Source organism: Hylobates moloch, unplaced genomic scaffold (genome assembly GCF_009828535.3).
Source record: "Hylobates moloch isolate HMO894 unplaced genomic scaffold, HMol_V3 SCAFFOLD_13, whole genome shotgun sequence".
Lineage (NCBI taxonomy): Eukaryota > Metazoa > Chordata > Mammalia > Primates > Hylobatidae > Hylobates > Hylobates moloch.
In genome coordinates, this window is record NW_026652288.1 from 25,326,048 (window position 1) to 25,352,832 (window position 26,785).

At 40.8% G+C, this 26,785-nt stretch overlaps 1 protein-coding gene across 13 annotated transcripts in view; it reads right to left on the reverse strand.

Annotated features, from left to right (window-relative positions):
* DTNB (dystrobrevin beta) overlaps positions 1-26,785 on the reverse strand; it is a 297,775-nt gene that overhangs the window by 255,354 nt on the left and 15,636 nt on the right. For all 13 annotated transcript variants that reach the window (XR_004251289.2, XR_004251286.2, XM_032172425.2 and 10 more), the window contains exons 2-3: positions 20,643-20,710; positions 7,062-7,142 (exon numbers count right to left, since the gene is read on the reverse strand). Coding sequence is in view for 11 of the 13 variants with exons in the window: in XM_032172425.2 (XP_032028316.1) it covers positions 7,062-7,142; positions 20,643-20,709 (148 nt within the window). In the remaining 2 variants the exon portion in view is untranslated. The remainder of the gene's footprint in view (positions 1-7,061; positions 7,143-20,642; positions 20,711-26,785) is intronic.

Here is a 26,785-nt window from a genome sequence, read left to right on the forward strand (position 1 = left end):
TAAGGGTCTAGGATCCAGACATATAAAAACTCTTATGATTCAACAATTAAAAAAAGACAACCCAATTTAAAAATGAGCAAATAATTTAAATAGACATTTATCCAAAAAAGATATACAAATGGCCAACAAGCACATGAAAAGATGCTCAACATCCTTAGTCATTAGGGAAATGCAAAAGAAAACTACGATAACATACCACTTCACACCAGCTAGAATAGCTAGACTTTTTATTTAAATGGAAAACAAGTGTCAGCAAGGATGTAGAGAAGTTCAAATTCTCATAAACTGCTGGTGCAAATGTAAAATCATGCAGCTGCTTTGGAAAACAATTTAGGAGTTCCTTAAGAAGTTACACACAGTTCCCATATGACCCAGCAATTCTACTCCTACAGAATTGAAAACATATGTCTACACAAAATCTTGTACAAATGTTCATAGGTGCATTATTCATAATAGCCAAAAGTGAAAACAACCCAAATGTCCATCAATAGATACATGGATAAATAAAATGTGGCATATGCATACAATGGAATATTATTTGACCAAAAAAAGGGATGAAGTGGCCAGGCACAGTGGCTCACGCCTGTAATCCCAGCACTTTGGGAGGCCGAGGCGGGTGGATCACTTGAGGTTGGGAGTTCAAGACCAGCCTGGCCAACATGGAGAAACCCCGTCTCTACTAAAAACACAAAATTAGCCACGCGTGGTGGTGCACACCTGTAATCCCAGCTACTCAGGAGGCTGAGGCAGGAAAATCGCTTAAGCCTGGGAGGCGGAGCTTGCAGTGAGCCGAGATTACGCCACTGCACTCCAGCCTGGGCAACAAGAGTGAAGCTCCATCTCAAAAAAAAAAAAAAAACAAACAACAACAAAAAAACGGGATGAAGTACTGATGCAATCCACAGTATGGATAAACCCTTAAAACATTATTCTAAGTAAAAGATACCAGACAATTAAGACCACATATTATAAGATTCTATTTATATGAAATGTCCACATAGGCAAATCCATTAAAAAAAAGTATATTAGTAGTTGCCACAGCTGGGAGATTAAGGGAATGTGGAGTGACTGTTAATGGGTATGTGGTTTGTTTCTGGGGTGATGAAAATGTTCTAGAATTAGATAATGATGATGGTTGTACATCTTTGTGGATATACTAAAAATCAGTGAAAAGACTGTACACTCTGAAAGGGTGAATTTTATAGTATATGAATTTTATGTATTTTTTAAATGGTGGGACAAAACATATTGTTAAAGAGGGTCACTGAATAATGATAAAAGTTTTAATTCATAAGAAAGATATCAGAGGCCTGGTGCAGCGGCTCATGTCTGTAATCCCACTCCTGGCTTAGCTTGAGGCCAGGAGTTCATGACCAGCCTGGAGAACATAGTGGAATCCCATCTCCACAAAAAAAATTTTTTTAATTAGCTAGGCATAGTAACACATGCCTGTAGTCTTAGCTACTGGGGAGGCTACAGCAGGAGGATTGCCTAAGCCCAGGAGTTCAAGGCTGTATTTAGCTATGATTATGTCACTGCATTTCAAGCTGAGTGACAAAGTGAGACCCTGTGGTCAAAAAAAGAAAGAAAGAAAATATAGGAACTTTACATTTATTTACATCTAATAGAATAGTCTCAAAACATATAAAACAAAAATAAACATAACCTCAAAGGGACACAAAGGAATTCAGAAACTTAGTGGGGGATATTAACTCACCTCTCTTAGTAAGTGATAGTGCAAATACACACTCAAAAAGTACAGATACAATTAAACTTCACAACTAAAAAAAGTAGGCAAAATGAGCACTATATAAAGTACAGCCTCCACCGATGAGAGAATATGCTTTATTGTCAAGTACGCAAAGACACATATAAAAATTGACCACATCCTTGGCCGGGCACAGTGGCTCAAGCCTGTAATCCCAGCACTTTGGGAGGCCGAGGGGGGTGGACCACTTGAGGTCAGGAGTTCAAGACCAGCCTGGCCAACATAGTGAAACCCTATCTCTACTAAAAACACAAAAATTAGCCAGGTGTGATGGCTCATGCCTGTAATCCCAGCTACTCGGGAGGCTGAGACAGAGAATCGCTTGAACCTGGGAGGCGAAGTGCAGTAAGCTGTGATCTCGACCCTGCACTCCAGCCCGGGCCACAGAATGCAACTCTGTCTCAAAAAAAAAAAAAAAATTGACCATATCCTGAGCCATAAAGCAAATCTCAATAAATGTTAAAGGATTAAAATCATATGAACCATGCTCTCTGATCAAAATGAAATTAAGTCAGAAATCATAATCAAAAGACAACTTTTAAAGGAAACCTTATTTTTAGAAATGAAGAAATACACTATCAGGAAACTTCCTTAATCTGATTAAGGTTGTCATGGTTTGAGTATTTGTCCTCTGCAAAAATGCTGTTGAAATGTAATCTAATCCCCAGTGTGGCAGTACTGAGAGGTGGGCTTTAAGAGATGATTGAGTCTGCCTTCATCCACCCATGGATTAATGGACTAGTTAATCAATGAGTTATCATGGGAGTAGGACTGGTGGCTTCATAAAAAGAGGAAGAGAGACCTGCACTAGCACACTCAGCCTCCTCACCATGGGATGGTGTGCATGGCCTCCAGACTCTGCAGAGAGTCCCCAGCAGCAAGATGGTTTTCAACATACATGGCCCCTCAATCTTAGACTTCCCAGCCTCCATATCTGTACAAAATAAATTCCTTTCTTTATAAATCACCCAGTTTCAGGTACTCTATTATAAGCAACAGAAAACAGACTAAGACAAATGTTATCTACAAAGGACTTACCACAAATATATTACTTAATAGTAAAATGAAACGTTTTGCTCTGATAATGGAAATGAGATAAAAAATGCTCACTATCATCATTTCTATTGTACTTGAGGCCAAACCAATATAAATATTCAGATAAAGAAATAATCAGTGTATTGGAAATGAGTAACTGAAACTGTCATTATTCAGAAATAACAAAACTACGTACATAGAAATCAAAGATTCTACAGATAAATTAATATGAGTCGAGAACAATTGCTAGAAATAAGATCAAGATCAAGACCACTGTATTTCTATACATCAGTAACATAACAACGAAATTTTAAAATAATAGTATCATGTCACTGAAGACCTAGGAATAAATCCAATGAAGACCCTGGGAGTGGTGGCTCACATCTGTAATCCCAGCACTTTGGGAGGCCAAGACAGGTGGATCACTTGAGGCCAGGAGTTTGAGACCAGCCCGGACAACATGGTGAAATTGTCTCTACTAAAAATACAAAAATTAGCTGGGTATGGTGGCGGGCGCCTGTAGTTCCAGCTACTGGGGAAGCTGGGGCAGGAGAATCTCTTGAACCTAGGAGGCGGAGGTTGCAGTGAGCCAAGATCGCGCCACTGCACTCCAGCCTGAGCGATAGAGCGACTCTGATTCAAAAAATAAATAAATAAAAATTTAAAAAATAAAAAACAAATCCAATGAAGGATGTGCAACATCTCTACAAAGAAATTAAAGACCTAAATAGTTCCAGGGATGAACATATACCACGTTCACAGGAGGAAATCACAACATTGGCAATACGTCAATTCTCCCCAACTTGATTTACAGATTCAACAGAATCCCAATCAAAATCTCTGCAGGACTGTACAGTAAAAGAGGAATTTTACTGTGTGTAAATTATACTTGAAAAAAGAAATGAATAAAAAAAAACACAGGAGAGTTGTTTTATTTTGTTGGTTTTAGTAGAAATTGGCAAGCAGATTCTAAAGTTTATATGAAAATAAATGTTAAAAAGACAAGACTGTCCCAGAGAATCTTAAAAACAGAGCAAAGTAAGAAGACTTGCCTTGCCTGACATCTAGATTTACTAAATTCTAACAGTGGTTACTGCTACAAGAAAGTGTGGTATTAGAACAGTCTGGTATTGGTAGAAGGACAGAAAAACAGACCAGGGGAACACAAGAGGGTCTCAAAAAGCAGACCTTCTCATATATGGACACTGCCATGAACATTCTTGTACAGATTCATGAATATGTTCATATTCAATAAATGAATATGGGAAGACTCTTTAGCAGTAAAGAAAATTATTTTCTTCTGTTTATTGACTGTTTAGTGACCCTTTCAATAAAAAGTGAAGGAACAATTGAAAATACATATGGAAAAACTTGTACAGATTCATGAATATATTCATATTCAATGAATGAGCACGAGAAGACTCTTCAGCATTGAAGAAAATTGTTTATTTTCTTCTGTTTATTGACTGTTTATTGACCCTTTCAACAAAAAGTAAAGGAACAACTGAACATACATATGGAAAAACTTGAAAACTGACTACTACTTATCCTGTACATTCTCAAAATTTTGTTCAGATCAACTCTAGAATCCTACGTGAAAGGTAACAAAATAAAACCTTTAGAACAATGCTTCTTTTACTTTATATTACTAATGCCACTAGCCTAGTCAAGCTCTCAACACTCCACACGTAGACTACTGTTTCCCAAGAATAATTATGGGAGGAATTATAAAAACAAGAGTTGCTCTAAGGCAGTGGTTTTCGAACTTTTTGACCACGAGCACAGAAATATATTTAAATCATCACATATACACATATACACACAAACACATACATACATCTAGATACATAAATATATTTAAATCATCACAGAAATATATTTCAATCATCACATACACACACAAACACATAGATACATCTAGATATCAGAACACATTTAGCCTTACCACATAAGCTGCATTCTAATATTTTATTTTTCTTCCTTTTTTTTCCTATTATATGTTTTTAATTCTGGCTACAGCCCATCAAAATGATTTCATGAAGCATTAATGGGTAACAACCCATAATTTAAAAATTAATGCTTTGAGAAGCCACTGGAGAAAGAAACATCACTTCGATCTAGGATGGCATGATAAACTCTTCAGAGAGAATTTTAAGTTAAGATTTGTGAGTAAGACTTAAAAGTACGGTAGAATTTATCAGAGGTAACGTAATTTGCCCAAGATTATTTGTTTATAATAAATGGCAAAACCAGGTCTAACAGAGCCCTCAGAAATAATACCACACATCTACAACCATCTGATCTTTGACAAACCTGACAAAAACAAGAAATGGGGAAAGGATTCCCTATTTAATAAATCGTGCTGGGAAAACTGGTTAGCCATATGTAGAAAGCTGAAACTGGATCCCTTCCTTACACCTTATACAAAAATTAATTCAAGATGGATTAAAGACTTAAATGTTAGACCTAAAACCATAAAAACTCTAGAAGAAAACCTAGGCAACACCATTCAGGACATAAGCATGGGCAAGGACTTCATGTCTGAAACACCAAAAGCAATGGCAACAAAAGCCACAATTGACAAATGGGATCTTATTAAACTAAAGAGCTTCTGCACAGCAAAAGAAACTACCATCAGAGTGAACAGGCAACCTACAGAACGGGAGAAAATTTTTGCCATCTACCCATCTGACAAAGGGCTAATATCGAGAATCTACAAAGAACTTAAACAAATTTACAAGAAAAAAATCAACCCCATCAAAAAGTGGGCGAAGGATATGAACAGACACTTCTCAAAAGAAGACATTTATGCAGCCAACAGACACATGAAAAAATGCTCATCATCACTGGCCATCAGAGAAATGCAAATCAAAACCACAATGAGATACCATCTCATGCCAGTTAGAATGGCAATCATTAAAAAGTCAGGAAACAACAGGTGCTGGAGAGGATGTGGAGAAATAGGAACACTTTTACACTGCTGGTGGGATTGTAAACTAGTTCAACCATTGCGGAAGACAGTGTGGCGATTCCTCAAGGATCTAGAACTAGAAATACCATTTGACCCAGCAATCCCATTACTGGGTATATACCCAAATAAATCATGCTGCTATAAAGACACATGCACACGTATGTTTATTGCAGCACTATTCACAATAGCAAAGACTTGGAACCAACCCAAATGCCCATCAATGATAGACTAGATTAAGAAAATGTGGCACATACACACCATGCAGCCATAAAATACTATGCAGCCAAAAATACTATGCAGCCATAAAAAAGGATGAGTTCATATCCTTTGTAGGGGCATGGATGAAGCTGGAAACCATCATTCTCAGCAAACTATCCCAAGGACAGAAAAGCAAACACCACATGTTCTCACTCATAGGTGGGAATTGAACAATGAGAACACTTGGACACAGGAAGGGGAATATCACACACCGGGGCCTGTCATGGGATGGGGGAGAGGGGAGGGATAGCATTAGGAGATATACCTAATGTAAATGATGAGTTAATGGGTGCAGCACACCAACATGGCACATGTATACATATGTAACAAACCTGCACGTTGTGCACATGTACCCTAGAACTTAAAGTATAATTAAAAATAAATAAATAAATAAAAACTAAAACCAAGGTTTTTCAGTTCTAAGGTTAATGTTCTTTCCATTGTATAAAACACTTTTTCCACTGATACACACAAACACGAGAAAAGTACAATAATTCTGTCATGAGCTAGTTCATCTTCGTGGAAATAAAGAGAAGATTAAGTATATATACACACAGATATACATATACATATATACAGACACACACACACTTTATTTTATAATCCACATAGTAGCAATTATTTATAGAAAAGGTTTATTTATGTTACATTAAGCTTAATCAAGAAAATCAATTCCAATTATACCTTTATCAAAAACATTGTTTTTCTTTTCCTCCAGCAGCTGATAAATTGTATTAATTTTGCATAAAGCATTTCCTTAATAAAAGTGACAGAGAAATCAATTCTCCCATTTAAAGAACATTAATACTACAACAGCCTCAAAACTAGTTACATGACTGAGTTTGTTAAACATTTTGAAGGACAAAGGAGTAAAATGACAAGTTCTTTCATTACAAAGCTTACATACTAATAAATACTTAAGACAAAAATAATTCAATTAACATTACAATACAACTAAAAGATGTTAAAGTCTTTTCTAATATTGAGAACTCTATCCAGCTATCACAGAAATTACTAGAAATGACTCACGGTTGCATCGTTTTTGTACAAATCGTAATTTGCAGGCTGTTCTGTAAGTTGATAGTCGTATGACATCAAAATTCTGAGCACCTGAAAAAAGGCAAACAGAAATGCTCAACTAGATTTACTATTTAGTTTCCAAACGCTAGGAAGTGACTCCATTCTACTGTATTGCCATAGTATATGAGTCAGCTAGGACTTCTGTTTAAAAACGGAGGGTCAATTAAAACAACAACGGAGGGAGAAAAGGATAGGAAACACGTGCATCGCCAGTACGTGCAGGAACTCTGCTAGCCTTGCTCCTGATATCCTGTCCGCTCATTGGAGAAAACTCCAGGGGTAGGAACACTTATGAGGTGAGTGAGTGAACTATATGATTAGGAAAGGGGAGTAGGGTGGCATCATGAGAAAGACCCAAGCCTAGAGTCAGAAAAGCTGCATTCCTGTCCCAGCCTGACCAACCACAGAAAACGACTGTGGCCATGCCCCGTGACTGTGACCATGCGGCGTGCCTCTGCACGTACATGTCCTCATTTGGGAAATGAGGGAACGGACTGGCTGCCTGAAAGGTCCCCTTCCAGGTCTGTGGCAGCCTGTATTTTCAAAAAAAAAAAAAAAAAAAGCCAAAACAATATTTCCAGAACAGTATTTTATGTGCTTCTAGTACGTTGTCCCTCTCCATCAAGGTCTAGAGATTCTTTCCTTCCATGTGAACCTGACCAGGACACTGTGACTGCCTCGCTGCACAGAATGTGGCAGAAGTACAGTGCGGGACTTCTGGAGATAGATGATAACAGACAGCATAGCTTGCTCTGCTCTTGCTCTTCCAGGATGCTTGTGCTGGGAGCCCAGATGCCATACCGTGAGAAAGCCCAGACTGATGTGGAGAGGCCACAGTGAGAGGATCGTACAAAGAAGAACTGAGTCCACCAACCAAACCGGCATCTACTGCCAAACGCGCAGGTGAGCGAGCCTTCAAATGATTCAAGCCCTGAGCCTTTGAGTCTTCTGCTGAGACCTCAGGCATCATGAAGCAAAGTCAAGACATCAGCACTGAACACTGTTCTGAGTCTAGACCCACAAAATGCATAAATAAAATAAATGACTGTTTGAGGGGTACGCGATATATGGCCAGAGTAACTAGAACAAAGCCTAAAATTATACATGAGTCTATAAATCACATTTTGTTCTCATTTTAATTGCTGCAAATGAAGTCTCCTTGAATTTTAAGGCCACTTTAGGTAGGGTTGTCCCCCAATGTGAGATTTATTTCACCTATCCTGCCTTTATGAAATCTGGCAGCAAGTTTCGACTCCATAAGGGGACAGAGAACTGGCACAAATTATCTTGTACCAGTATTTATAGGTATCTCTCATTTGTCTTCATTACATGGTATGGGGGCGGGGGCGGGGGGGTGGTGGTTAAAGGAAGGATTTTTCCAGGTTTTTGGTTGTTGTATACTGACCAAAAAGTGAAGGTTTATCTTAGTCTCATTTCAATCAACCTTCCTCTTGATGTCATGATTAAAATTATTTCCTCAGGTGATACCTGGTTCTCACAAAATATTTATCCCTCTCTCTATATATATTATACAGTCCCACTTTCTCTTTTTAAATATAAAAGCTTTATTAAAATATAATTCAAAGTCCAGGTGCAGTAGCTCACGCCTGTAATCTCAGTACTTTGGGGTGCTGAGGCAGGAGGATGAGTTGAGCCCAGCAGTTTAAAACCAGCCTTTTTTTGGCCAGGCACGGTGGCTCACGCCTGTAATCCCAGCACTTTGGGAGGCTGAGACGGGTGGATCACAAGGTCAGGAGATCAAGACCATCCTAGCTAACATGATGAAACCCCGTCTCTACTAAAAATACAAAAAATTAGCCAGGCGAGGTGGCAGGCGCCTGTAGTCCCAGCCACTTGGGAGGCTGAGGCAGAGAATGGCATGAACCCGGGAGGCGGAGCTTGTAGTGAGCCGAGATTTGGGTACCGCAAAAGATGGAATAGAGCAAGCATCACAAAAGTCCAAAGATAACTATAATACTTTCGGAAAATGATAAGCTCCATACGCTCCAGCCAAGTTTGCCAGAGATCTCTATGCTGAAGTTTCAGGTACAGTCAAGAATCAAGGGTCACTCTGCTTTCCTTTGCCGTTGTTCCTTATGAACATGCATCACCCTAAAGCCCAGTGGAAAAAGAGTAGAGATTAGTAGGATGGCACACAATTCAGAAACTCTAGGGAGCCGTGCCACAACAGCATTTTGGAACTCTAATAACACTCCGAATCCCAAAATAATTTGTAAAGAGTTAGATGCAAATAATAGCCTTAGAATCTTATTAAAATCATATTGTGCCAACATTCTACTAATCAGATTCTAAAACCTCCCATGTGTCTGCCTTTTTCTGAAGCAATCATCTTTCCTGGTTTCTTAGAAGGAAAGTCCTCATCCATTGCCTCAAAGGATATTTTATTTTATTTATTTATTTTTTGCCCAGGCTGGGTTCAAACTCCTGAGCTCAAGTGACCCTCCCACTTCAGCATCCTGAGTAGCTGGGATTACAGGCACAAGCCCATCATGCCTGGCAACTACTCCTTGCAAAACTCCACAACTACTTCTAAATATTTCTTATTTGAGATATTGGCCCAAAGCTGATTCCCACTGACAGCTTCCTATATTTCGTGTAATTGTGCTTTCGTGAAAAAGGATACAGTTCTACTCTGTTAACATGTTGAAGTAAAATGCAACCTCAGATGAGATTTTAGTGCACTGCAAATACCTTTGATTTCCAGACAAGGGAAGAGTTTTAGAAAAATGACAAATGTAGAAGCCAGATCAACTTCAAAGTCTTTTTTTGTGTTTGTTTGTTTGGACAGAGTCTCGCTCTGTCACCCAGGCTGGAGTGCAGTAGCACGATCTTGGCTCACTGCAAGCTCTGCCTCCCGGGTTCACGCCATTCTCCTGCCTCAGCCTCCCAAGTAGCTGGGACAACAGGCACCCACCACCACGCCCAGCTAATTTTTTGTATTTTTAGTAGACACAGGGTTTCACCATGTTAGCCAGGATGGTCTCAATCTCCTAACCTCATGATCCACCCACCTCGGCCTCCCAAAGTGCTGGGATTACACGCGTGAGCCACCACACCCAGCCCAAAGTCTTTTTATGAGTAAAAAGATATAAATAATAAAAGTGAGATAAGTAACAGCCAATTTAGAAAGCCTGTGCATGTGTGTGTGTATATGTGTATGTGTGTGTGTTGATAGGAGAAGGCAGGATATGAAGCTAAATCTGCTACCTCCAATCATAGTGAAGATCATATGATTCCAGGGGTTAATTAGTATCATCTGATCATAAGCATTGCCTGGCAGTATTCTCAACGTATAAAATTCCAGGTCCCACTGCAGATCAACTTCCTGAAACAAAATCTCCAGTGAGAAACCCTGGGACACTATTTTTTTTTTTTAGACAGGGTCTCACTATGTTGCCCAAGCTAGAGTGCAGTGGTGTAATCTCAGTTCACTGTAGCCTTGACCTCTCAGGCTCAGGTGATTCACCTCAGCCTCCCGAGCAGCTGGGACCACAGGTGTGTGCCACCACACCCAGCTAATTTTTAGTATTTTTTACAGAAACGGGGTTTCACTATGTTGCCCAGGCTGGTCTTGAACTCCTGAGCTCAATGGATTTGCCTCCGTTGCCCTTCCAAAGTGCTGAGATTATAGGCATGAGCCACCATGCCTGGCCTGGAATCTTCATTTTTAACAAGTGCCCCAATAGAGTGTTTTTGGGTTTTGTTTTTGTTTTGAGATAGCGTCTCACTCTGTCACCCAGGCTGGAGTGCAGTGGCACGATCTCAGCTCACTGCAACCTCTGCCTCCCAGGTTCAAGCGATTCTCCTGCCTCAGCTTCCTGAGTAGCTGGGACTACAGGCGTGTGCCACCACGCCTGACTAATTTTGTATTTTTAGTAGAGACGGGGTTTCACCATGTTGGTCAGGCTGGTCTCAAACTCCTGACCTCAAGCAATCGCGCCCACCTAGGCCTCCCAAAGTGCTGGGATTACAGGTGTGAGCCACCACGCCCGGCCCCAGTAGAGTTTTATAATCAAGTTAGGTTCAAGAAACACAACACAGTACTACCCAGCTCAACTAAAAGGTATGGCTCAGGCACACTCTTCAAATCTCACCTCACACCCAACTCCAATCAGTCTGGACTGCACGGAATCACCCAGTTGCACCCAGTTCTCTCATCTCGGGGCCTTCACAAGTGCTACCGCTTCAGCCCTTCCTTCACCTCCTCAGACTAACTCACCCTGGGCATGGCTTCTCCCAGATCCCTCCTGAACCCCAGTGCTTTCCCCATGTGGCTCCTACTGCACTGTCATTTCCAGGAAACGAAGTTACATGAAGGCAAAGACCATTTGTTGTTGCTTCTGTTCACTGTTCAATGCTAACTAGAACACAGTAAAACTAGCACCTGAAATAGTTATTGAGTGAATAAACATGTTAAAATTGGGAAGTTGTGTTGCTAGTGCAAAAAACTCTGATCTACTTTCTCCTAAAAATATACAAAATCAAAAAGTTAGACAAACTGTAGATACAACTTTAGACATTAGCAAAGAAAAGCTGACAGAGGAGGACAATCAAAGTAGAAGGGAAGCCACCTCCTTTTAGTATTCTGTGTATTACACGCCCATGCTTTTAGTATTATTCAGGTAGGGCAGAGGACTCCACACTGTGTTCCCGGAAGCCATGGGTTTTGAGGGAGGTGCTCAGCCAATCTGTCAGAGGCATTTGAACCAGAGCAACCCCACCCTACCTAGGGGCTTGGTAAAATGAGGCCAAGACGAACTGGGCTGCATTCCTAGACAATTAAGGCACTGTAAGTCACAGGATGAGATAGGAGATCGGCCCAAGATACAGGTCATAAAGACCTTGCTGATAAAACGGGCTGCAGTAAAGAAGCTGGCTAAAACCCACCAAAACCAAGATGGTGACAAGAGTGACCTCTGGTCGTCCTCACTGCTATACTCCCACCAGGGCCATGACAGTTTACAGATGCCATAACAACGTCAGGAAGTTACCCTAGATGGTCTAAAAAGGGGAGGCATGAATAATCCACCTCTTGTTTAGCATATCATAAAGAAATAACCATAAAAATGGGCAACCAGCAGCCCTTGGGGCTACTCTGTCTATGGAGTAGCCATTCTTTTATTCCTCTACTTTCTTAATAAACTTGCTTTCACTTTACGGACGCGCAGAGAATTCTTTCTTGCGCGAGATCCAAGAACCCTCTCTTGGGATCTGGATGGGGACCCCTTTCCTATAACAAACCCATGGAAGATACAGGAAGTAAGTGTATTTTGTTTAAAATGCAATGCAAATGGGGAGAGGAGGAAAAAAGGAAGAAGGGAGAAGAGATTATAGAGCTAGAAGATGTAAGTGTAATATAATACTAAATTGTCTGAAATTTTTCACAACCATTTATGATTGAAAAAATTTTTGGCTGGGTGTGATGGTTCATGCCTGTAATCCCAGCACTTTGGGAGCCCAAGGCGGCCGAATCACCTGATCAGGAGTTTGAGACAGCCTGGCCAACATGGTGAAACCCTATCCCTAATAAAAATACAAACATTAGCTGGGCGTGGTGGTGAGCACCTAAAATCCCAGCTACTCAAGAGGCTGAGACAGGATAATCACTTGAACCCTGGAGGCGAAGGCGGAGGCTTCAGTGGGCCGAGATCGTGCCACTGCACTCCAGCCTGGGCGACAGAGCGAGATTCTGCATCAAAAATAAAAAAATGAGAAATAAGAAATTTTTCAACAGATTATTAGTCCAAATAACTAACACAAATGACTTCCTTATCTTTTTCTTTGCAATAAGAATAAAAACCCTGGGGGACAGAGATGAGGCCAGAGGTCCCACTAGAGAGGAAGATACAAATACAGCCAAGACCACTGAACACTGTAAGGATGATTCTCTCAGTGGGTGAACTAGGAAAAAAAGAGAAAGCATCCCACAAACGGAAACGCTGGGGACACAAGCCTTTCTCCACCTTGATTTAGACTTACATTTATCTGAATTTAACAAAAATAAGAATAATAGCAAGCAAAGAAAGTGGTAACTAAATGGCTGGGCACAGTGGCTGATGCCTGTAATCCCAGCACGTTGGGAGGCTGAGGCAGGCAGATCACTTGAGGTCAGGAGTTTGAGACGTGGCTGGCCAACTGGGCAAAACCCCATCTCTACTAGAAATACAAAAATTAGCTGGGTGTGGTGGTGCACGCCTGTAATCCCAGCTACTTGAGAGAGTGAGGCAAGAGAACTGCTTGAGCTAAGATTGAGCCATTGCACTCCAGCCTGGGTGACAGACCAAGACTCCAACTCAAAAAAAAAAAAAGAAAGTAATAACTAAATGGATTGGACTACAAAAAATAATAACAAAATCTAATCTGTGGGGTAAAAAAGAGATTTTTTTTTTTAACAGGGTCTCACTCACCTAGGCATTGGAGTGCAGTTTCACAGTCTCAGCTCACTGTAACATTGACTTCCCAGGCTCAAGCAATCCTTCTACCTCTTAGCCTCCCTAGTAGCTTGGACTACAAAAACATGCCACCACACCCGGCTAATTTTTGTATTTTTCTAGTGACAAGGTTTCACCATGTTGCCCAGGCTGGTCTCAAACTCCTAGGCTCAAGCAATCCACCTGCCTCATCCTCCCAGAGTGCTGGAATTACAGGCATCAGCCACTGCACCTGGCCCTTAAAAAAGATACTACTAATAATGGTATAAATTTCATTAAGGGGGTACCCTAAAATATTCCAATACCCTCATATTTGAAAAAAGTTACAAATATTGATAAGCTATATTTTAATTGATGTTAATATTTCTAGGGTAAAGAACAGAAAAATATACAACTCACAACCAAGTAGAGGGAAACAATGGGATGGAAGGAAGAAAGAAAGCTCAGTTCCTCTAAGACGGGGAAAGAAAGGACAAAATTGAAGCACAAAATATGATGGAAATGTAAACCAAAAATAAAACCCTAAGGCCCCCCAACCATCTGAGTGGACTTCCTCCTCAGCCAGGCCTCTTTTAAAATTTAACCTGAGAGACTGTTTTAGGCCATGATAGGAAGTTGGGATCAAACATGCCTCACTGTACCTCTTGGGCATTATAACAACACAGACTTCAAGCCTAATAAGAAACATTGGCCAGGCACGGTGGCTCACGCCTGTAATTCCAGCACTTTGGGAGGTCAAGGTGGGTGGATCACCTGAGGTCAGGAGTTTGAGACCAGCCTGACCAACATGGTGAAACCCCATCTCTACTAAAAATAGAAAAATTAGCCAGGCGTAGTGGCAGGCACCTGTAATCCCAGCTACTTGGGAGGCTGAGACAGGAGAATCGCTTGAACCCGGGAGACGGAGATTGCAGTGAGCCGAGATCATGCCATTGCACTCCAGCCTGGGCGACAGACTAAGACTCTATCTCAAAAAAAAAAAAAAAGATACAAGAAACATATTACAACCTATTCTCTCTGCAGCCTGCTACCTGGAGGCTTCATCTGTATGAGAAAACATTGGTCTCCACAACCTCTTATTGCAACCCAGACACTCCTTTCTATTGATCCCAGGTCTTTGGATAAACTCAACCAATTTTTAACCAGAAAACTTTTAAATCTACCTATAAGCTAGAAGGCCTCCCACCTCATCCCTTCAAGCTGTTCTGCCTTTCTGGACCAAACCAATATGTTTCTTAAATGTATTTGATTTTAGTCTCACGCCTCCTTAAAAGGTATAAAACCAAGCTGCATCCCGACCACCTTGGGCACATGTTCTCAGGACCTCCTGAGGACTGTGTCACGGGCCATGGTCACTCATATTTAGCTTCGAATAAATCTCTTCAAATATTTTACAGAATTTGACTGTTTTTGTCAACAGAAAATATGAAATATATGAGTATTCATTAAAAAGGCTAGACAAAATAAAGTCTTCAGTGACAAGGCAAAGACTGTCATATTAGTTTTTTTTTTTTTAAATATTCTAGCTTATGCTACTTACGAGACAAAAACGTAAGAATTAAGAAATTTAAGTAAAAGAATGAAAAGATACATACTGTATTAAGTATGCTAACTGAAAGAAAGCCAGCATTAGCTCTATCAATATGCTACAAAATAGACTTCAAAGCATCAAAAGCATTACTAGAAAAAGAGGGTAACTATATAATGACAAAGGATTCACTTTCCTAGATAGACATAACATTTTAAAGGTACATGTATCCAAGAATTAAAGTTTTAAAAGCTAACAGAAGTACAGGGAAAAAATTAATACTCTTGATTAAAGCAGAAATATTTAACATCTTTCAGTGATTAAGATCAAGCAATCAAATCACCAAGGACAAAAAAGATTTTAATGAAATATGCAAAAAGCTTGATCTAAATAATGCAGAAATCATACACATTATTTTCAAGTACTCATGGAATATTTGGAAAAACACAAAACATAAATTAACAAATTCAAAGATTCTAGATTTTCTCTCATTTCCTGACCCAAAACCCAATTAAGCTATACAGGTTTTTTTAACTAAAACATTTACTTTCAAATTTAAAAAGATACTCCAGCTGGGTGCGGTGGCCCACGCTTATAATCCCGGTACTTTGGGAAGCCGAGGTGGGAGGATCGCTTGAGCCTTGGAGTTCATGACCAGCCTGGGCAACACAGCAATGCCCTGTCTCTATCAATCAGCCAATCAACCAACCAACCGATCAATAAAAAGATATTTCTAAGTAATTAATAATAAAAATTAGAGGAAATAGAGAACTGATTATGAAAAATAGTAAATATCAGAACACTTGGGATGCAAAAAAAAAAAAATCACAGGAAAGTTTATTCTTAAATGCTTACATAAGAAAAAAAAAGGCTGAAAACAAATGGTCTTAGTAACCCAACATAAGTTGTTGGAAAAATGACAGAATTGCCTAAATAGGAAGAGGAAAATAAACAGCACAAATGAGGCAGAGAACAAAGATACACAAAGAGGACCTATAAAGCCAAAAGTCAGTCCACTAAAATTGGCAAACTTTAGAAAAGACAAAATAAAATCAGAGTCTCTGAGCATGGAGGCCTGGTATCAAGTACTTTGTATAATCAACTGGAGAGCTTTCATTTTGGCACCAGAGTTGAGGATTACCCTTCTCACCTGTCACCTTTCATTTTTCTTGGTGATTTTATATCACGTAAGAATCATAAACTACCCGTTTATTTCTATGTAATATATTCCATTCTTCTTTTAATAAATATTTATCAAGGCACCACCATCATAAACAGATGTGATCCTTATTCTCATATTGCTTAGAGTCTAAAAGAGAAAATATTAAGCAAAGAAAGAATAAACTAATTTCATCACTGTTCATAACAGAAAATATAAAGCTACTATCTAAAAACATAAAGGCTTAAGAATATTATATAAAGTCATAATAGTAAAGGTAACACAAGGTTGAAAAATACAAACTATATAACAAACCTGCACATGTACCCCCTGAATCTAGAAGTTACAATTATTTTTTTAAAAAGAGCTCCAAAAGGAAATATTCTGAAAACTAAGTTTAAAAAAATAAACTATTTAAATTATTAAATTATTATGACTGCTTTTATGCTACAATGGCAGAGTTGAGTAGTGTGACAAAGACCTCATCATACAGCCTGCAAATCCTAAAATATCTACTTTCTGGCTCTTTAAGAAAAAGATGGCTGGCCCCAGCACTATATTAACAGAGTAAAGAGGAAATACATTCATCTCAAGGGAAGCAGAAAACATCTGATAAATTCAATATTCAGTTATGACTTAAGAAAATAATGATAATGATTCCTGGCAAATTAGGATATATTAGTTCTTTCACCTTTATCTGGTTAACCTGTAGCAATCATCACTCTTAACAGTGTAATATTAGAAATATAGAAAGAATAGAAATATTAGAAACATTCTCATGAAAATCAAAAACAAGACAAGGATGCCTGCTATCCTTCGTATTTTTTTTTTTTTTTTTTTTTTTGTGAGACGGAGTTTCACTCTGTCGCCCAGGCTGGAGTGCAGTAGTGCGATCTCGGCTTACTGCAAGCTCCACCTCCCGGGTTCACGCCATTCTCCTGCCTCAGCTTCCCAAGTAGCTGGGACTACAGGCGCCTGCCAGCACGCCCAGCTAATTTTTTTGTATTTTTTAGTAGAGACGGGGTTTCACCATGTTAGCCAGGATGGTCTCAATCTCCTGATCTCACGACCCGCTCGCCTCGGCCTCTGAAAGTGCTGGCATTACAGGCGTGAGCCACCACTCCCAGCCATCCTTCCTACTTCTCAATATAACCTCTGCGGCCCTAACCAGTACACTAGGTCAAGAAAAAGGTATAAGGATTACAATTACAAAAGGAAGAGTCAAAATTGTCTTTCTTTAAAAATGGTATAGTTACTGGCCAGGCACGGTAGTTCATACCTGTAATCCCAGCGCTTTGGGAGGTCAAGGTGGGAGGATAACTTGAGCCCAGGAGTTCGAGACCAGCCAGCCTGGGCACCATAGTGTGAATCCATCACTACGAAAAACAAGAAAATTAGCCAGGCCTGCTGGCACACGCCTATAGTCCCAGATACTCAGAAGGCTGAGGCGGGAGGATCAATTGAGCCCTGGAGGTCGAGCCTGCAGTGAGCCGTGATCATACCACTGCACTCCAGCCTGAGCAACAGAGCAAGACACAGTCTCAAAGAAAAAGAAAAAAATTGTATAGTTACCCACCCAAGTAGAAATCTATAACCATTAAGACTAATAAGAGTTGAGAAAGAGTACTGGATTCAAAACTGACATACTAAAATCAACATACTAAATGATACAACTGAATAATGGCTGGAAAAAGGTGATTCTGGCATCCATAGGAAGTAGTTATGCTGAAGTTTCTGGTTGACATTGCTGGAAATGAGGGGGTGAGGCTTCCAGCAGCAGATACTATAGTCATCCATGCAATTCTTCCTCTGAAGAAATATAGGAGACTCAAGAAGTCATACTTACCAAACGTCTCCCAGACTGACTGTTATCCTTAAGTCAGAGGATGATAATTCATATGAGGTTTCTGTGTAAGAGTAGTAACATTCACAAAGAAGTAAACCCAGTTCAGATCTCTACCCCATCACGCCTGCATGCCCATGTGTATTTACTTAAGGCACCCCAGCCTCTTCTTAGTATCAGGAATTACTGTGTTTGTGTATTTGGTTTCCTATTTTGTCTGCTTCCCTTTACTAACATGGAAGTTTCATGAAGTGAAGTCAGGGACTGTGTTTTGTTCTCCTCTGTAGCCCTAGCACCCAGAATAGTGCCTGGAGCATAGTAGATCCTCAATAAATGCACTAAAAGTTGAAAGGAAAAGATGACCCCTATGCTGAGTTTTGAAGGGTAGGCAGGAGCAGTGTGCCGGGTGGTGGAGGCAACAGTATTGTGCAAAGGCAGAAAGGCATGAAACCACATGATCTGCAGGAAAGCCAATTCAGTATTGCGGGGAAGTAACATGCAAGGCATGTGATGGAAAAATTGGGAACTAGTGGGCAGAGCAAAAAAGGGGCCAGAAGGGCCTTGTTTGGCATTCTTAGGAGTGGGGTCTTTCCCATTAAAGTGATGAGAAGCAAGAAAAGGAATGTAAGCAAAGAAGTAGCACAGATTTAGGCCAGGCACAGTGGTTCACGCCTGTAATCCCAGCATTTTGGGAGGCCAAGACAGGCGGATCACTTGAGATCAGGAGTTTGAGACCAGCCCGGCCAACATGGTGAAACCCCATCTCTACTAAAAATACAAAAATTAGCCAGGCGCAGTGGTGGGCACCTGTAATCCCAGCTACTCACGAGGCTGAAGCATGAGAATCACTTGAACCCAGGAGGCGGAGGTTGCAGTGAGCTGAGATGGTGCCACTGCACTCCCACCTGGGTGGCTGAGTGAGACTCCCTCTCAAAAAAAAAAAATAATAAGTAGCACAGATTTAAATAGTTCAATCTGGTAGCTGATCATAGACAGCAGATTTGAGAGGGTCAAGACTGGAAGAACGGATCAGGAAATTACTGCTTTAGTTCAGAAAAGTACCAATGATTTAAAAAAATCAGTAATAAAAACAACCATCCATATGAAGTACGTACTACTTACTTCATACTTATGTATGTGAGTGTCAGGCATTGTGCCAAGTGCTTTATTCACATTATCTCATTTAATCTTCACAACAATTCTATGAAGTCAATGCCATTCCTACTTTATGGATGAGGAAACAGAGGCCCAGAGATTAAGTTAACTTGCCTAAGGTTATTCAGTCAGGAAGTGAGGCAGCCAAGATCCAAACTAAGCAGTCTAACTGCAAAGCTGGACTCAAAGCTGCTGTGGTGTGACGAACAGATTCAGACTCATGTACATAGTAAAACTCAGATGCCTTCTGATTTCTTCGGAGGTAGAAGGTGAGGTGGAGGGAAGTGACTCCAAGGTGTCTGGCTTAGATTACTAGCCATTAGAAGCTCCGAACTACAAAAGTCCTTAATGATCACCCAGTTGGGCTGCCTATCCAATGCCAAAATTTCTTCTTTATCACCCCTAACAAATAGTTATCCAGCCTATGACTGACAGGACAACACACGGCTTAGCTGAGTCAAACTCTGCCTACCATTATCAAGACCCTAAAGATGTCAAATATGTTGAGAGTTGGGTCTTCTGAGACTTTTACCCACTGATTTTCATATTGCGATATGCAGAATTCTAGAATTCTGCAAGGACCTCAGAGGCTATCCCAGGCTGGCTCCCCTCTCCTGCTTCAACCGAGCACTACCAATCTTATAATACTCTTATGTTAAGGGTCCTTGCAAGATTTCACTGCGGGAAAAAAAGAGTACAGTACATTTGAAAGGTTTCATAATCACTGGTCCAGACCAATTGCCCGTATTTCATGACAAAGGAATTTGAGGTCCAGCAAATGCAACCTTGAGTTGGTCAAGGTCACATGGTCATGGTCACATAGACAAGTAGTCACAGAGCAAAACAATCCTGCAAGGATTGGGAACCACCCCACTTCTCTCAGCCATCTTCTTCTCTCTGTTTGAACTGTATACAACAATGTAAATTTTAACAGAATATTTAAAGTTAAAAATATATCAAAATACACATTCACTCTTTTTAGTTTTCCAATAGCTCTAGGTGTCACCCTAACACTGAGTCCTCTCTGTCTCAGAACTGGTATCTAGTGGAAGGTGATTTATATAATGTATTCATCATTAATCACCACCTGCAAAGTTCATGGTAACAACGGAGTTATAGCAAGAGATCTAAATTGACTGGCATGGTACAAAATCACAGACATTCTAGGTAACATTTCTGCCTCATTATTTATGGCCTTGTCTAAGAAAGCAAGTCAATTCTGTTAAAATACATGCTTTGGCTTGGGGTCCTTCAACTCCATGATTCTTTAACTCTCATTCTTCCCTCTGTAAAGCTTATAACATAAAAGTTGTAACTGATTAAAGCTATGACTTGATCAAAAAAAAAACCACACAAACATTCCCGCACATATGAACAAGGACTCAAGACTCACGCATTTCTATGAACAGCTGCCTCTTCTCTGCCATGGTCTTCCGCTTGTTCCCACTTTCCTCAATCATCCTAGAGACAAAGAAAGATACAATAAACCACTGTATAATTTGACAATTCAATCAAGTGCAAATCATTCTACTGTGAAGAGGGACCGGAAACCAAGTTGCAAATGCACATTTTAAGACAGTATCAGTAAAAATAAACTGGAAACCTGATTCAGAAAAAGATAAACCACCGTCCTTTTATTTGATAGCTTCTAAAATATTAGTAAATCAATACTTATATGAGCTCATACACTTGCTTACTGTGCTAAAAATATGGGGCTGTCTTACTTCTAACTTTGATTATTTTCTCTGCAAAGTCCTGGATTAGTTGAGGTAACTTCCCATATCTCTACTGTTTTATACAGATAAACATGTTACTAAATATAATTTAGAAAATAAATGTAATGAAAGGCTGTAATAAAGGACATAAGAACAGTTAGCTTATATTTAAAATATACATGAATATTCAATTTCACATTAAAGAAATCAAGTATTAATCCCTGATATGGTCTGGCTGTGTCCCCATCCAATTCTCAACTCGAATTATATCTCCCAGAATGTCCATGTGTTGTGGGAGAGAGGTAATTGAATAATGGGGGCCGGTCTTTCCCGTGCTATTCTCGTGACAGTTAATAAGTCTCATGAGATCTGATGGGTTTATCGGGGTTTCTGCTTTTGCTTTTTCCTCATTTTCTCTTGCTGCTGCCATGTAAAATGTGCCTTTCACCTCCCACCATGATTCTGAGGCCTCCCCAGCCATGTGGCACTGTAAGCCCAATTAATCCTTTCTTTTTAAAAAAAAAAAAAAAAAGAAAGAAAGAAAAGAAAAGAAAACTGTCCAGAGCTTTCTTTCTTTTTCTCTTTTTTTTTTTTTTTTTTTTGAGACAGAGTCTCACTCTCTAGTCCAGGCTGGAGTGCAGTGGCACGATCTCAGCTTGCTGCAACCTCCGACTCCCAGGTTCAAGCAATTCTTGTGCCTCAGCCTCCTGAATAGCTGGGATTACAGGCACGTGCCACCACACCTGGCTAATTTTTGTATTTTTAGTAGAGATGGGGTTTCACCATGTTAGCCAGGCTGGTCTCGAACTCCCAGTCTCAAGTGATCCGCCCGCCTCAGCCTCCCAAAGTGCTGAGATTACAGGCATGAGCCACCATGCCCGGCCCTGTTCAGAGCTTTCTTCCAGACTCAGTGACCTGGGACTGCAGTGTGGGAAGAGGGCAGATGCGGTTCGTTCACCTGCTGTCTTAGACCTTCCCAATGTGCCTTTTACTCCTGCTCCTGACAACTGCCTTCTGTATCTTTCCTTCACTTTCTTCTACTACAGATCATTTTTCTCTTTTCCCCTCATCCTTCCACATGTATCATCCTCCAGCTTAATCACCAAAACACTACCAGGTAGATATAATGCCCATTTTACAAATGAGGAAACAAAAGTTCAGAAAAGACAAATCACTTAATCAAGGCTACAGGGACCGATAAGCAGCAGGGCCAAGAGATTCCAAAGCTCGTGTTCTTTCCACCACACTGTACTCCTTCCACTTTAAAGCAATATAACTCCCTGCTCACAAAACAAACTTCTGAACTACTCTAGGTGAGCTCTGTCATAACACAACCACCTTTAGAGATTGGCCTGGTTCTCAACCAGGGACAATTTTGCCCCCATGGGACATTTAGCAATATCAGTTTTGGTTGTCACAACTGGGAGGGTGCTACCGGCATCTAGCAGACAGAGGTCAGGGACACTGCTAAACATTCTACAATGCACAGGAGAGTATTCACAACAAAGAATCATCCAGTCCAAAATAGCAATAGTGCTGAGGCTGAGAAACCCTGAGACAGACCATGTAACGGAATTTTAAAAACAGTAAACATTCGAAAACAGCCAGTATTAAATTTAGCCACTTGTTCGATATGATATTCAACAGCAAAAGAGTTGACATCCTGAATTCTAACAATAGTTTTCTTTAACTAGCCTTGAAACTCATCTTGTTACTCAATTTCTGCACCTCAAGTTCATCATTTGTCAAATGGACATAATGGGGATACGTTTTGGGAAGCAATGTGGAATATCAAAAGAATGAGTGTTTTAGTCAATTAAACTAAATTTCAAATACTAGCTCCAACACTTGGACCCTGGAAAAATTACTTAATCCTTCTGAATCTTGGATTCATCACATGTAAAACTGATGATCACGAGCACCTTCCTCATGGATTGTTGCGAGGACTCACAGCAAATGCCTAGAACAATTCCCAGCACACAGTCAGTGTTCCCTAAGTGTTAGAATGGACCAGCACACCAAATTGATGCTAAGAAAAGTCTGTTACTCAACAGGAGCCATAACACTGACATCATCTGCTGACTGAACAGGTGCAGCAGACCCTGCCTTCATTCTATCACCAGGCTACGCTAAGGTCTAACTGTCCAGTTTCTAGTTGCCAGCAGCTGCACTTCTTTGCCTGAAGACAGACTGTGCTAAAAATTAGACCCAAGTTCCGACTGTGAAAGCAGGCAAATTACAAAGATTGAATTCACAGTCCTGATAAGATTCTTCTGAACCTTCTAGGCCAGAAGCGGCTTTCTTCCTCTTACTACAAGAGGGCGGTCTCCCCTGACTAAAAACTATGCAGAGGTCTCAGCTGGGATGCGTGCCTCCAAATATGCCTACCCTTCTGGAGATATGTGACTACCTCCCTCACTGCTTCTAGGCTAACAACCAGGCGTTGTCAGAATAGGAGGGTACTGGGCCGGGCGCGGTGGCTCACGCTTGTAATCCCAGCACTTTGGGAGGCCGAGGCGGGCGGATCACGAGGGCAGGAGATCGAGACCACGCTGAAACCCCGTCTCTACTAAAAATACAAAAAAAAAATTAGCCGGGCGTGGTGGCGGGCGCCTGTAGTCCCAGCTACTCGGAGAGGCTGAGGCAGGAGAATGGCGTGAACCCGGGAGGCGGAGCTTGCAGTGAGCCAAGATCGTGCCACTGCACTCCAGCCTGGGCGACAGAGCAAGACTCCGTCTCAAAAAAAAAAAAAAGAATAGGGGGGTACTGGCCCTCCTTTTGATGAAAGCATTGATTCACCAACACAGTATGATATGATGAGATGTACTGGCAAGAACTGGAAGAACATACCTGGATCTTGACAGTACTGAACTTGGTGGTCAAGTATAAGGCTGGCAAGGAAACGTCTGTTGATATGGGCCACTCTTCTATGACTCACAATTTAATGTTCCAAAAAGGGCATCTGGAGCCAGTCCTAACATGCTACTAGAATGGCTCATTTAAGGTGGAAATAAATGTTTCCAATGATGTCTTAAAGGAAATAAACTGAAAATCCCGGAGCTGCATGGCAAGGTATTAAGGAAGGAGTCAAAAGAGTGTCTGTATATCCCCTATCCCCTACCAGATACACTGGCCTGACAGCACCTGAGAGCTTTCTCTAACCTCGAGTCCATTTTGTTCCCTGCATGGCAGCACGCCTGACATGTTGCAGATCTACCACCTCCTGAAAACAATCTTAACCAATAATTGAAAGAGATGGTATATAAATACTCCAATTACCTTTCCCCTGAAGGACTATAAGACACAAGTTTCACATTCGTTCCTGGAGTTTCTCAGTGAGAATACTGTGAAAAAAATCGGTACCTGGCTTGAAAACAAATCTTGTATTTGCAATCTTTGCTATCTTCCCTCTCCTACGTCACTTCCCACTCCCCTACTGGCTTTTCCAAGGATAACCTCCAAAATAAAATTCCTGCACTTAAATTCTTGTCTACAAGTCAGCTACTGGGGGAATTAAGGCATTAAGTAGTTTCATTTCAAGCAATCTTATAATTCAGGGTACATAAAATCCAAATTAATGGGATACACAAAAACTGAGATTGCTATACACCATTTCCCTAGGCCCAGTCAAAGGTGACTCCATGCCAGTGCTTTAAGTACACTAATGCCTGTATCTTTGTAATTATGCTTTTAACAGTCCCATACCTAAAAAGGGTATATCTACTCCAATACCACAGCTGATGAGATGCCCTTGCCATTCTGATATAATCTTGAAGGCGAATGCTACCATGAATGTAAGTACATCTCTCTACTTCCTTCCACTTGAACTCCTAGCACTCTGCCTTTTCTTAGCCACACAATCTAGAGATAACCAATATCATTACCTTCACACTAACTCTAATTTCAAACCCTGCCATTTCCTTCCTCATAACCACGCTCATATCCACCCTCTTTTCCCATTTCAACTGCCAAAATATTTGTCCGCACTAATGCACAAATAAAATTCTATGACCTTGTGATCTCAGAACTCTCCACTGCTGTCTTCCTGTAGTTCATCCTGTGGGCATACAGACAAATCCAGTAGGCACATTTATTGAAACATGTCTGATCTTCAGTGGGTCCAAATCACTGCTTCATTTCACCCAATTTAAAGAACCAGAACACAGCTTCAGTCTATAAAGTATAAAGACCAGGGTCCTAGCTATGCAAATGTAAGCAAAGTTTCTTAAATCTAAAAGGGTTGAAACTTGGCCAAGTGCAGTGGCTCACATCTGTAATCCCAGCACTTTGGGGGGCCGACGCAGGCGGATCACTTGAGGTCAGGAGTTCAAGACCAGCCTGGCCAACATGGTGAAACCCAATCTCTACTAAAATACAAAAAAAATTAGCTGGGTGTGGTGGTGTATGCCTGTAATGCCAGCTAATTGGGAGGCTGAGGCAGGTGAATCTTGTTGTTGTTGTTGTTGTTGTTGTTGTTTTTGAGACAGAGTCTCGCTCTGTCACCCTGGCTGGAGTGCAGTGGCGCGATCACGGCTCACTGCAAGCTCTGCCTCCCGGGTTCATGCCATTCTCCTGCATCAGCCTCCCAAGTAGCTGGGACTACAGGCACCCGCCACCATGCCCGGCTAATTTTTTTTGTATTTTGTAGTAGAGACGGGGTTTCACCTTGTTAGCCAGGATGGTCTTGATCTCCTAACCTCGTGATCCGCCCGCCTCAGCCTCCCAAAGTGCTGGGATTACAAGCGTGAGCCACCGAGAGGTTGCACTGAGCCAAGATCGTGCCACTGCACTCCAGCCTGGGCAACAGAGTGAGACTTCGTCTCAAAAATAAATAAAGGGTTGAAACTGAAAGTTCCTAGAAGAGGCTGTTTAATATCCTCAGCCCAAAGCAAAACCAAATGAATGGGTTTGGAAAGCACAACCCATGAAATAAAAAAACAACAGATTGGATTTTATCAAAATTAACTGCCCCGCAAAAGATACTATTAAGTGAATGAAAAGACAGGCAACTGAGTGACAGAAAATACTTTCAAAACACGTATCTGATGAAGTACTTGTATACAAATTATATAAAGAACAGTGGGCACGGTGACTCACACCTATAATCCCAACAGGATTTGGAAGGCTGAGGTGGGCAGATCACTTCAGCCCAGTAGTTCAAGACCAGCCTGGGCAACATGGCAAAAGCTCATCTCTACAAGAAAAATACAAAAACTGCCAGGCAGGCTGGTGCACACCTGTATTCCTGGCTACTCAGGAGGCTGAGGTGGGAAGGATCGCTTGTGCCCAGGAGTTCAAGGCTGCAGTGAACTGTGATCACACTACTGCACTCCAGCCTGGGTGATGGAGAGAAACCCTGTCTCAAACAAACAAACAAACAAAACTCATAAAACTCAATAACAAAACAAGACAACAGCTCAATCAAAAACAATCAAAAGATCTGAACAGAAATCTTACCAAAGAAGATATACAGATGGTAAATATGCATATGAAAAGGTGTTCAACAACATTTATTATTTGGAAATTACAAATTAAAACAACAAAATAACACTACATACCTACCAGAATGGTTAAAATAAAAAAACAACTGACAACATCAAATGCTGACAAGGGCCGGGTGCAGTGGCTCACACCTGTAATCCCAGCACTTTGGGAGGCCGAGGTGGGTGGATCACTTGAGGTCAGGAGTTTGAGATCAGCCTGGCTAACATGGCGAAACCCTGTCTCTACTAAAAGTACAAAAATGATCTGGGCGTGGTGGCACACACTTGTACTCCCAGCTACTCAGGAGGCTGAGGCAGGAGAATTGGTTGAACCTGGG